Source organism: Agelaius phoeniceus, chromosome 13 (genome assembly GCF_051311805.1).
Source record: "Agelaius phoeniceus isolate bAgePho1 chromosome 13, bAgePho1.hap1, whole genome shotgun sequence".
Classification (NCBI taxonomy): Eukaryota; Metazoa; Chordata; class Aves; order Passeriformes; family Icteridae; genus Agelaius; species Agelaius phoeniceus.
In genome coordinates, this window is record NC_135277.1 from 1,353,967 (window position 1) to 1,367,500 (window position 13,534).

At 42.2% G+C, this 13,534-nt stretch overlaps 1 protein-coding gene across 1 annotated transcript in view; it reads right to left on the reverse strand.

The window, feature by feature from the left end:
• The window catches only part of MAP2K5 (mitogen-activated protein kinase kinase 5), a 120,037-nt gene that overhangs the window by 5,768 nt on the left and 100,735 nt on the right, over nt 1-13,534 (reverse strand). The window contains exons 20-21 of the mRNA XM_054641924.2: nt 13,470-13,531; nt 10,516-10,561 (exon numbers count right to left, since the gene is read on the reverse strand). Of these exons, the coding sequence (XP_054497899.1) occupies nt 10,516-10,561; nt 13,470-13,531 (108 nt within the window). The remainder of the gene's footprint in view (nt 1-10,515; nt 10,562-13,469; nt 13,532-13,534) is intronic.

The window sequence follows — 13,534 nt, forward strand, 5'->3', positions numbered from 1 at the left end:
GACCTCAACACCTTAACCTGAACAGCAACTGTCTACGCACCTCACCCAAATTACCATTTTTAAACAGCAACACAGATTCTTTATTATGATTAAAGTATTATTTTCCCAAGCTTTGGACAGCTGGTGACCCCAAAACAGACCTCAGAGACCCCTCGTGCACTTGACTGATGTGTCCAAGAGGGAATTTTGGACAAAGGGTCAAGAGGGAATTTTTCAGGTGAGAACAGCAGGAATTGGAGCAGCTCCACTCCCCAGCTGGCCCTGGCTTCAAACCCCTCACCCCCTCCTCCTGCAGGACCCTGGGTCTGTATTTGCTCCCTTCCTGTGGCAAAGACTGGTCTGAAATTTACTACAGGGTTTAGGGTTTGGCTGTGGCACAGAGGAATCTATTTGCCCATCTGCAGACCATTCTTTCCACAGCAGCTTTGCTTTTGATATTTGTTGTTAAAGCAGAAACTGTCCTTGGCACTCCTCGCGCTGCTCGGCTAAAAACAAGCCAGCTCCCAGCAAAGGTATTTCACTTTTTGTGTTATGACTCTTAAAAACTCTTAAAACAAACTAAAGCAACCGAAATCTAATTGGAGTTTACTTCTGCAAGTGCTGCTGAGGTTAAGGAGAGCTGCAGAGGAGGAATGGGGAGAGTGGCCCAAGGCTGATGGAGTCTGTCAACATTAGCAAGCTGTCGACAACAGAAGCAGCTCTGCTGAGTGAAACGCTCGGTGCAACATTTTGGGGATGGAAGAGCTTTGACTTTTGCCCAGCTCTGGTCTGGTTTGTGGCCTCAGTGCCCATTAGTAGCTGGAGCTCATTAGGTGTGTGCCTGGAGCACATCTTCTGGTGGGGCTTCATTTGAAATCGAGTCAGTTCGTGAGCTTCAAGACCTGGCTGTGATGAGAACGAGAGAGTGGGGGCTCAGAAAGGGCAGAGATTCTCACCAGAAAGGCACACCTGACCTCAACTCTGGTGGAGCTGCACCTGCAGAAGTGTCCTCAGCTCCTGCACAGGAATGGTCTCAGCGACACCAAACAGAGCTCCTCAGGAATTCAAAGCTGACACAGAATTTCCTTCCAACAAGGACTAAGTGCTCCCCTAGACTCAGGGGGAAGGGTGAAGCAAACAACTGTTTTCCCCAAGTTTTTGTGCTGGGGAAAAAAAAAAAAAGCTAAGCAAATTACTAAGCTGAAGTAAACTGAAACAATCTCCTAAATGTTTTTCACCCAAACCTAGGAGAAGAAAATGCTGTGTGCACACACGCACAAATAACAACAATTAACAAAAGCAAAAAAAAACCCTGAAAATGATGTAGCTGGAAGCAAAAAGGGAGAATGGAACAGCTCGTACTTCGTTAGCATTTTTGTGATGAAGTTTCTGCAAATGAACAAGTTGTTTTTAGAAGTACCACTACGATCATCCTGCATTCCATGGCTGCACACTGCCTGCACGGAGTGCAAAATGACATCCCCGTGTTTGGCAGGCTCTGCGAAGGGACTCAGTAAAGTATTAAATGATGGAGGGGAAGGTGCTGCCAAATGCCCTTGTCTGAGGAGCAGAGAAAGCTCAGGTGTGAAACAATGCTGGAATAAACGCACAGAGCCCTGCTGAAAACACAGAGAGAGCAAAATACATCACTACTAGTTGGCTTGGGGAAAAAAAATATAAATTCCTTTGAATCCCTCCCAAGGTCACTGAGCGAGGACCGAGGCCACCAGCACCATTTCCATGCTCAGAGCTGTTTTAATCCAGGGGAACCTTTCCCTGGTGGAAACCTGGCTGTCCCCAGCCCAGCAGGCACAGGCTCATCCCGATTTACAGCAGCTGAGTGTTTCCCCAACCTCTCCCATCAAATCCAAGCAGGCAGATGCCCATTGATGGGACAATGAACTTTTCCAGGGTTATATTTTGGGGTTTCAGCCTCAATAAAGCCGCGTGCTCCAAGCTCTGCCCCGGGTGGAAGCGCCAGCAGCCAGCTCCAGAGGGGAGGCTGCAGCTTAAAAAAAGGAAAATAAATAAAAAAGAAATCATGTTTAATTTAAAAATTAGAAACTGGAGCAGGCTGTGAGCACAGAGGTTGATTGAAACAAAATTTAAATTCCTGTCAAGCCCATTTAAACACAGGGGCCCTTCATAGGCAATTAGCTGCTCCCTGTGAAGGCTGAGCGAGGCCGGGCCTGGTCACTGTGAGGAGCCGAGAAAAATTAACTAAAATCAGGCGCTATGAAATATTTAGCCTCCCAGTTTATCACCGGGGTTTGGAAGTGTAAACAAGACAAAAATCGATTCCTCGGTGCCCTCCAATCAATCCCCCAAAATGGCGAGGGCATCTGTTTCTGCTCAATTTTGTTTACTCTGGCAGATTTGCCTTAATTGCGGTTGTTTATCTCCCGTTGTCCCCGGGGCCCTAATCTCCCGATTACTAATACTTAACACTCATTTCACATCTAAAGCTACTTCTAATCCTCAACAGGTTTCTGGAGCTCTTAAAATGATGGAGGCCAGGGAGATTTCTCTTTGTGAGAGGAGCATTTTGCGACCTGCAACCAGCTGGGCCCAATCGTCACCAGGGATGGCGGCAACAAAGGTGCTAAAAGGCTCTTTCACAAACTCTGCCTCTCCGCCGGGAATGCCACCGAGAAAAAAAGGCCTTTGATGGGGAAAAAAGGGAAAAAAACCACCCTGAACAAGGGGGCTCTAACAGTCCAGCCAAATAAAGTTACTGTCATAATCAAGCGCTGTCAATCACAATGAAAATCCAATTAAAAAATCTTTCAGCACGGCCCCTCTTCAGGAGAAAAATGTCCCCTATTTATATGCGGGTTTTTTTTTTTTTTCCTTTTTTTTTTTTTGTCAACTGCACAAATTAGAAAGTCGTATTAATTGATTTTTTACTACTTTAGGCCCTGATCCTCCAGCAGAATTTCTGCGGATGGAAGAATCAAGCGGCACAAATCTGATTAAGGGATTTGAGGCATAATGCACACAGGTCACTAAGAAGCCATATCTCTATCTCCTGCTTTATACTCTGCTTATTCATAGGCAATTATTACTCTTATTTAATACTGCAGGAGTGTCCTGAGGTGCTAATTGGACTAGAGACCCACATGTAGCTGGTACTGCACAAGCACCAGCCATTTTAATCTATGCAGAGTGTCTGAATAGATTTAAAATGCCAGTTTCACTACACAAATAAAAATCGTATGTGGATTTCAACAGTTGCCTGTTAGAGCAAATTCCTTGATGGATTTGGAATTAATAGAAAGGACAGTATTCTGGGATTTAAAGATAGGGGTCTTATTTTGGAACTGCTAGCATTTTTGTTTTCCTCAATTTTTCAAAATAAATACATACAGAAGACAGCTGAAATCAAGTATCAACAAGGCAAATGCACAACTTCTCAATATCCAGTAATTGAAAGATTTGCAATTCTGCTACCAAAATGAGTGAGATGTAAATATTTGTCCCTGTGCCTGGAGAACTACTGAACAACCAGCGGTGCCAAATGAAACATTTGCTCAAATTAAACTGCAAAGCCCAGGAGACTCAAGTAACCAAAAAATATGAACTGTATCCCTCTAAGCTGTTGCCAATTCGTTTTTGTCCAATTTCCTTAGATTTTCAACACCTCTTTGAGCCTACTCGAGTTACTCCTTTTCACATTTCACAGGGAAGTGCTGCTGTTTTGTGCAGCTCTATGGCATGGTAGGAGGGGAATATTCCCATTTATTCCCAGATATTATTGCCAGATATTCCCATTTGCTGGGGGAACTGGGTGATCCCATGGCAATGGGTGCAGCAGGCAGGGAATGAAGGCACCACCCCATAACTTGTCACCATCCTGCTCTTGGGTGGTTGCTGGATTTAGTGACACTGATAGAATGGATGTCTCCATTTCAAGAGCTGATTTCTCAAGTGGCACAGAAGAACTCACACCCCAAAGGACAGAGATGGCTTTCCCCCCACTTTTTTTTTTTTTTTGAAAGACAGAGGGGGAAATATCCCTGACCCACCTCTCCCAATTTCAGCTCAGTGAGCAATGCTGCCACCTGAAGAAACACAGATTTTTTTCCTCTTAAGCTACCTTGGGCAAGGAAGATACTGAGCATGCAGTGACAGGAGCATCCTGAGCTCTGCTGTGAAATCCTTGCCTCAATATAAATTCTGATTTGTCTTCAGTGTATCCAAGATTTGATCCAGAACTCTTTGTCCACTGCATGTCTGAACTGAGAGACTGAAGACCCAGTTCATTATTTACCACATATATTTCATGATTGAACTGGATGATCCTAAAAATCCTTTCCCAACCTACACAATTCTATGTTTACAACAGCTAAAATACTTGGCTCTGTGTTTTTTTTTTCCTTGAGAAACCAGGAGAGAGCCCTTTCCTTCACATCTGCTTGTGTTTGGTGTCTGTCAGAACTTCCCCTTGTCATGGAGTGAATAACTGGGATCGTTGTGACAGAGGAGAGGCTGCACATCTGCAAACAAAGCCATTCATCACAGCTCCAAGCACAGACAATTCTATCAGCCCTGATGGGAGATCCTGCAGCGGCCCAGGATAAAACAAAGTAGCCAAAGAGGGAAAATTCTTGGCTCCCTGTGATTCAGCAAGGGTGCCCAAACATCTGGATAGGTGCACACAAGCAGCATGGATCTCGGTGTTTGTGCACAGGGAAGTGCTGAGAGCCCTCCCAAAAACCATCATCATCCCAACCCCAGCCCTGGCTCCTCACTGATACCACTGGGGGAAAGCCCTTTATTGACAAACCTAAGCACCAGTGTTTTATTGGCTTTATTCTGGGGCTTTAGATGAAAATCCAGGCAGGATTATGCTGATCCTCCATTTGTTTGTTTAAACCATAAAAGTGCTTCCTGAGAGCTGAAAGCAGGGGTTTAACACAACTAACTGCAAATATGTTTAGCTACTGTGCAGACCCTCTGAAATAAAGCTACATAAAATATAGCTACTTAAAATCCAGCTACGTAAAACCTTACATTTTTAATTTCATCTTGTGGGAGATGTGGGAACAGGCAGCCAGAATGCATTTCTGAGTCTCTTAACATCTTGACACATGTCTTAAGATATTTAAATATACAAACTAACTGTTTATCTGGGAAAAAATACCCACTAGAGCCAATAAAATCAGGGTGCCTGGTCTACAGCCATTCCTGGAATGGGGAGGGGGATTGCTGGATGCATAGGAATGGGAAATTTCAAAATTGTATTAGGCATTGAAATAAATAAAATACCAAAGGAGAACAGGTTTTCCAGCATGTCAGTGGCTTTGACACAGATGATGTAGAATTTATCACACAATGTTTAAATTGATACAATTTAAATTGATAATATATTAACATAAGAAGCACCAGTAATTTAAATTTTAAGAAGGAGACAAGCTCCTGGTTGTGCTGACAACTTGAAGAAGAATCATTAGATCTGTGCAAAAGTAATGGAGTGCAGGAGGTGACTGCATCATCTCCCTGCCCAATTTTTCCTTGAGAAACCCTAAAGGCTGTGCTTTGATGCCTCCACAGGAGAGCACAACAGAATAACTGCTCCATTCCTGACTTTTGGTGCTTCAAATACCATTTTTTACGTAAACACCTTTCGTTCCAATAACCATCACGGAGGAGTTCAGTGCTGCACTAACAACAAAAAACCCCTCACCAAGAGGCTCCAGCAATTCCAAAAAAAGCACCAACAATCTGCAGCAGCCGGGGCCGAGCTTGCAGCTAAAGAAGAGATTTTAAACAATTACCAAAGCAGGGCAGTGATATCATAAAGGCAATTTCTGCGCTAGCTTGTTTTCTGCAACTCTCCCTGCCTCCGAACAGCTAGAACAGATAATAACTATTAGTAAATCAAACTCCTGCAATATCCAGCTGTGCCTCCCCCATTTACATACAGATAGAATGGGTATATGTTTTTAATATGTATGCCAGGCGTAGTTTTACCACAGCTGAAGTGCACACTACAAAGGAGGAGGAGAATGGGAATGGAATCAGCATGAGATAATAAAGTGGCCTAGATAAAGTATTAGCCAGCGATTGATCTCAAACAGGGGATGCTGCTTCTCTCTGACCTGATTACTTACTATGCATAGATTCCATTAAATAGAGCTTAGGATGGAAAGCTTTGGGAAAATACCGTAAATACAGGCCCAGCCCCAGCCTGGCTGCTGCCCTGGACTCTGGGTTTAAACAGGAGTTAAACCTTCCCTGCCTTCAAACAGCAGCTAAACCTGTCCTGGCTTCAAACAGGACTTTAAACCTTCCCTGGGCTTAAACAGGAGTTAAACCTTCCCTGGCTTTAAACAAGACTTTAAACCTTCCCTGGGCTTAAACAGGAGTTAAACCTTCCCTGGCTTTAAACAGGACTTTAAACCATCCCTGGGTTTAAACAGGAGTTAAACCTGTCCTGGGTTTAAATAGGAGTTAAACCTTCCCTGGCTTTAAACAAGACTTGAAACCTTCCCTGGCTTTAAACAAGACTTTAAACCATCCCTGGGTTTAAACAAGACTTGAAACCTTCCCTGGGTTTAAACAGGAGTTAAACCTTCCCTGGGTTTAAAAAGGAGTAACAAATTTAAATTACTGATGTTTCTTACGTTGATACTTAATTTCATTTTTAAACAAATTTTAAAATCACTTAAAATAAATTTAGATTTTATTAATTTATTAAAATAAAAAAAATTAAATGTGTCAATTTAAACATTGTGTGATAAACTGTTTATCATCTGTGTCAAAGCCACTGACATGCTGGAAAACCTTTGGTTCTCCTTTGGTATTTTATTTATTTCAATGCCTAATACAATTTTGAAATTTCCCATTCCTATGCATCCAGCAATCCCCCTCTCCATTCCAGCAGTGGCTCTGGACCAGGCACCCTGATTTTATTGGCTGTAGTGGGTATTTTTTCCCAGATAAACAGTTAGTTTGTATATTTAAATATCTTAAGACACGTGTCAAGATGTTAAGAGACTCAGAAATGCATTCTGGCTGCCTGTTCCCACATCTCCCACAAGTACAACAAGGGAATTAAAAACAGGAACAGGAGTTTAAACCTTCCCTGGGTTTAAACAAGAATAGAAACCTTCCCGTGGCTGCCACAGCACAACTCCTGAATGAGCACTGCCCTGAGAGCCAGAAAAACTCTGTGTTTCTGGCAAAAAACACAACAGCAAAGGGGGAAAATCTCTTTATACAGAAGAATTGTTGAGATTTTCATGTTAGAAAGGGAGGGGAGAGACAGAGAGGAATGTGCTGTGCAGCCCTCCCTGTGATAATACAGGAATAGATTCATTTAATTGGCTCTCTGCCTTTCTCTTAAGAGGGAACAAACTGGAGATAAAAGAGCAGCATTTTAGAGCAAGTTCAGGATGAGCACTGGTAAATTCTGAGGTTGTTCCTTTCCCTGAATGGACAATTTTTTTCTCATTACTTGGTGAAGTTCCTTATTTCACTGCTGTGGAAGAAGTCAGTTGATTTGATTATGTACATCCAGAAAAACCAATGGGATATCTTATTTTGGGCAGGGCTGCAGGGAAGAAAGGGCAGTGAGTAAATAAATAATGAAATAAATAAATACAGGAGCCTGATCCACCTGAACATAGACATCTGTGGTAATGAAAAACCTGACTTCAAACAGGAATTTCACCCAGCCTCAGCTTTGGCCCTATTTCCTGACAAAAATGAACATTTTGGGTTTTATAAAAAAGGGCTTTATGCATGACAGGCAGGGGAAATCCATCCCAGGACTCTGGTGGAGGTGCCAACCTGGCACTCCAGATATTGGCACTCAGCTCCTCAAATGCCCCTAAAATCCACTGATTTTCAGCAGAGGAGGGAAAGATTCATCTTCTGCTCCCTTCAACTTGCTTTCAGTACTTAATTATCCTAAACTGGTCACAAACCAGTGACTCCCAGCACAGCTGTGTCTGCAGGTGAGGATGGGTGTGCGTGACACCTCCCATCATTGCTGGAACCTTGCTTTTAATTAAAATAAACCAACCCCAACTGCAATAACAAGGTGAAACCCTGCTCTGGTTTAAATCAGTGAGAAGGTGACCTTGAAGATGCAGGGTTTCACTGCATCCCTCTGTGCATTCCTTCCATCCACCAGAGCCACGTGGCAATTTCAGCAAGATGGAATTAAAGGATGCAGTGGTGAGGAATTCCAGAATTCACAGGATTTTTGTGCCCAGGGAATGTGGCACTCAGTGCTCTGCTCAAGGTGAGGCTCAAATGGACTCCATGACCTTGGAGAGCTTCTCCAACCTCATTAATTCCACAATATTTAAAGTTTTGGTTTTTTTCTGGCCCCGTTTTCCAGAAACTATAAATTAATTTCTGCACACATATTTAGGCACAGATATGGTGTGTGCATATCTGTGTACACAGACACATAATGCTAGTGTGTATATTCATATTGATTTCATAAATAAAGTGCTCCTTGAGAAGACTGAGGAAAAGCAAAAATACAAAGGGTTTGACTCTATAAATATATAATATATAAATAAAAAGAAACCTATAAACATATTCTATAAATAATATCAATTATAAAAAACATTAATTATTATTAATTATAATACAAGATAAAATAAACCACAGTATATAATAATATAATTAATAATGAAGAATAATTAATAATTAATTATAATTATATGTTTATATATAATATGAAATAAAAATATAAATATATAATATATATATATAATATTACATATATCCTCTATATATGTAATAGAGGATATATGTAATATTATATATATCCTCTATAATCTAAAGGAGTGAGCAGCTCCTGTTTTACTACTCGTTGCAAGCTCATTTCTAACTGACTAAAAAGGAGGTGGAAAAAAAAATGCATTAAATTGTTTAAAAAGTAGCAACGCTCCTTTTTTATTTATTTTTTTTTTCCCCAGAGGCGCCGGAATTTCCAAATAATTTCACAAAACACCTCCTTTAAAGGGGCCCAGCACACTCCAGGGCATGTAGTTGGAAAGATAAATCTGTGCACTTCCCTGCTACTGCAGGCACTCACCCTTTGGCCTCATTTTTATGGCTCTACACCCTGGAGTGGTGTTATTGCTCACAACCATCCCCACGCACACTTCTGGGGGGCGCTGGGATCTGCAGATGTTTTATTTATAAGTGGCAGGCCTATTGCATCACCAAAATGTGCATTTGCAAGCAGAGAGAGGTTTTCTGAAAGCCCATTCCATTGTTTTAATAGCTGAGGCACCCAGCCATGGCAGAACAGAGCACGAGGTAAATGTGGCTGCAGCTCCAGAACCTGCTCCAAGTTTTCTCAGATGTGACTAACTGCAAGAATTCCCCGGCCATCAAAAGTTCATAAAAAAGACAAAAATCGGCCTTTGGTGGGAGAAAACCCAAAGTGGAGGGGCTCTGATAAACCTGAAGGTTTCATTGCAGTGAGATATTTAAGCAGGTGCCCAACTCCAAGTGCAGATTTGGTGGAGTCAATATCCCTAAAATGAGATTCACAGTTAAACACCTCCTAACCAGGAGAGAGACTGGTCTGGATTTGAGACACCTGGCCCTGGGCATCTTCACAGATTAGCCTTTAACTAGAGAATTGCTGCAGGAGAAAAACTTGTTTATTCTCACAGAAGCAATGAGAATATTCTCTTTCTTAGTAGCAAGAAATGAGAGGATGCACCAGTGTCCTGATCCTGTCCAAGTCCCTTACAATTATTCCAGTGTTCCAATTATCCCTGTGTATTTCATGCACAGATGAAATTTCATTTCAAATAAATATGTATATTGAAATGTATCTTTCATTTCAAATAAATCATGATATTTTAGAGAGGCTTTTGAGTTACAGCAAGTGGAATATAAAGGGAAGTAAGGAAACATTTTAAAATTAAAGGTGTTTGACACGAGCCAGAGGGGATTGGGAGTTTACATAAACTGCTGTATTTAGGAATAATTAATAATTGAAAAATGACAATTGCACAAGAAGTGGGCTCTGAGCTCAGATTTCAAGCCCTTCCATGGACTCACCTCACCAAATATTCTCATTCTCCTGCAGCCAATCTGGTTTCCTTTTATATGACCATCACTGAAAACAGTGGCTCTTGCATTTCATTAAAATACACATTTTAACCCCACTCTCTGTTTTCAATCCTCACTTTTGGGAAGGTTCAGGCTGGCAAATGCTGACAAGGAGTGACCTACATTAAGCTGTAATCCCTGGACATCCAAACTGCAAGAAAATGTGTATCAAGCACCAAAATGGTTTTGATTGAACCTCGATAGTGGCTGTGAAAGTTCTGAATTAACTCCCCAAATCACAAATGAAGGCAACAGCAAAATACCCACCAACTTCAGAACTACAACTCCACCCTTGCTTTGGGTGCAAATATGGAATTGCTGCACAAGCAGGAAGAGTTTAGAGAGAAATACACTGAGCACACTGAAAAATGCAGGAAAAAAAGAGATAAATTTCTATGTAAATAGAAATATTCACTAACAAATCCAAACTGAGGTTTCACTCACCATTAAATCTTCAGGTGCTGGCCTTTCCTTTGGCTGCTTCTTCATGCTGTGTCATAAAACAAAATGTTTGTATCAAAACAATTGCTTGTTTTGAAATGTTGAAAGATTGAATTGTATTTTATCCCTTTCATCACAGAGTGAAGAGTTCCAGTGTATTTCTTAAATTTAGCAGGTGCTGATGGGAGACAGGGTTCCTACCAGTAACCAAAATATTAATTTTGGGTTTTTCCTCCCTCCCAGCCTTCCCTTAGGGAGTGTAGGGCTCCACACTGTTTGTCACCATGAAAACTGTGTAAATACAGAGATCCCCAAAAACCAGGAGGTACAGAGAGCTGATTCCCATTTTTTCAATTGTATTTTATCCCTTTCATCACAGAGTGAAGAATTTCAGTGTATGGGGTTTCAGAATTTCAGTCATGGGGTTCCTAACAGTCCACAAATATTAAGGGATTTTTTTGTCCCTCCCAGCCTTCCCTTATGGGATGTAGGGCTCCATACTGTTTGTAAGCAAGAAAGGTGTGTAAATACAGAAACCCCTGAAAAACAGCAGGTACATGGATCTGATTCCCATTTTTTTCAATTGTACTTCATCCCTTTTATCACAGAGTGAAGAATTTCAGTGTATGAGACACAGGGCTCCTAACAGTAACTAAAATATTAATGGGATTTTCCTCCCTTCCAGCCTTCCCTTATGGGATGTAGGGCTCCACACCATGAAAGGTGGGGATTATGCATTTGTACATTTGATTTGTATTTGATTACGTATTTTTAAATCCATTTGTGTGGATTTCTGTATTTACACACCATTTTTTTCTGGGGATTATGACACAGCTCAACACAAAGAATTATCCAAACAGGTGGGAAATCCAACTCCACCTCTGAACACGCAATACCCTGGGGTTCCTACCTTCACTTTCCCCCATTTATTTCCATTACCCTGCAGGGTGATAGTTCATTACACAGCATTAACCTGGTTATAGGATCATGTTTCTCATACAAACAGTCCTGCTTTTCCCTGCAACAGGTGCAATTAGCTCTGGAGGCCGTGCTTAGCTGCGTGAGGGAACACAATAACGTGGCACAGAGGTGACCACCAGGAGCTGCCTGTGGACTAATTGGACTCCATCCAAGCAGCCAGGCTTTATGGAGGGCCTGGCACAAAGTCTGGGATGCTGCTCACTTGACATCTCTCAGGGTTATTCCAAATTGATTGCTTAAATAAGATATAGTTGCTCCTTATTTGGTTTTTTTGTTTGCTTTTTTTTTTAAAAGCAGTAATTCCCCCCACCGCAAAGCACAGCTAATAAAGCACTGGGTATAAAACACCAAATGAGCTGCGCTGTAAATTGGGGATATTAAGGACACAATTTACCTTCCCCTACAAATAACTCCAAGCCCCTCAGATATTCCAGTCCCACGAGCAGCGTGAGGCAGCGGCTCTAATCTGACAGCCCAAAGTAGCCCTGTCCCCAGGGAGAGGCAGCCTATTAGCCACCATCACTCCTGCTGCACGTTGACATCTGGGGGGTTTGACACAGGTTGTCCCTCCCTCTGCCTCTCCGTGGGTTTTTGAGAGCAGCCTGGCATCGCTGGTTTGGGGAGGAGGAGAGGAGCTGGAGCTCCACACCCCGGGCTGTGCTGCAGGATCCTCCAAATACCCTCGGTCTTTGTAAGCTGAAACCACTGAAAACCGAGGCCTCTGTTACACAAACTTTAATTATTTAGTTACTTTAATTAACTGCTCATCAGCCTGCTTTTTGTGGCTGTATTGGTTACAGGCCGCGGCAGGCCTCAGAGATACTTTGTGCTCTACGAGCTGCTCAAAATTCAGTTTCATGGGGTCACTTTTGCTGCAGCAGCCCTGGCGTGTGGCAGAAAACCCCAAAATGTGCAAAACCCAACCTGTGAGGGGCTGGGGGCTTCGGGGAGGACAAGGACCCACCCCTGGAGCAGGACAAATCCCTGGGTAAAGACACAACCCTGGATTCCTGCTCCCACCCACACACAGCTCCCACCCTGGTGGCGCCCTCTGATCTCACCCAGCCCTGCAAGAGGGGATGTTTCTCCCTCCAACACCTCCTATTTTTACAAAATTCAAGCTTATTTCTTCTGTTGTGCATAAATTTCTTCCCTTTTACAATTATTTTTGGATTTTTACGGGTGTGGGACAGTCAAAAAGAGATTTTTCCCTTCCCTTTGCTTCTTTAGGATCTCTTACCTGCCAGATTTGTATCCTCTACTTCCTCAAGAACCGTATTCTTTATTCTACAACCTCCTCTTCTCCCCAATTCTCCTTTAATTTAAAAGGTTTCCAATGAACTATTCCGTTTTAAGGACAGCAAATATACCCAGTGGTGTGTTTTAAACCACAGCTCTCAGTAAAAATTACTTACTGAGAAGCCAATGAATTCATCAAGGCCGCTTGCCTTCTAAACATCAAGGCAATTTTATATTAAATATTTTTTTAAAAACCCTAAATAATGATATTACATACATGAATTTTGCAGACGGATTACTTACTGTAAAGTACAAATGACTTGCTGAGAAGCCAATGAATTCATCAAGGCCGCTTGCCTTCCTAAACATCGAGGCAATTTTATACAAAATATTTTAAAAAAACATCCCTAAATAAGGATATTACACCCATGAATTTTGCTGATGAATTCTTAAGAGTCTCAGCAGCCACATTCAGGGCGAGGTTTATTAAAAAAAAAGAGGTTAAAAAAAAAAAAACCCAAAAAGGCCCAACCCTTGTAAGTACTTTTACGACCCTTTGTGTAAATAACGTTTACATAATTTAAACAGTTTGCTCAGCTTTGCTGCCCCATCTGCCCAAGGCCCCCGAGCCCCCGTGCTCCGGGAAGGGATGCAGAGCCAGAAGGTCTCAGGGAGCTGGGAGTTAATGGCACGGATCATTTCCATCCAGGGCATGGCAGTTTGCAGACCCAGCTCACCATTGAGTGATGAAGTGCACAAATGGCTCCGAGAACTCCCCGGCTGGAAGCACCGGCGATTCCTG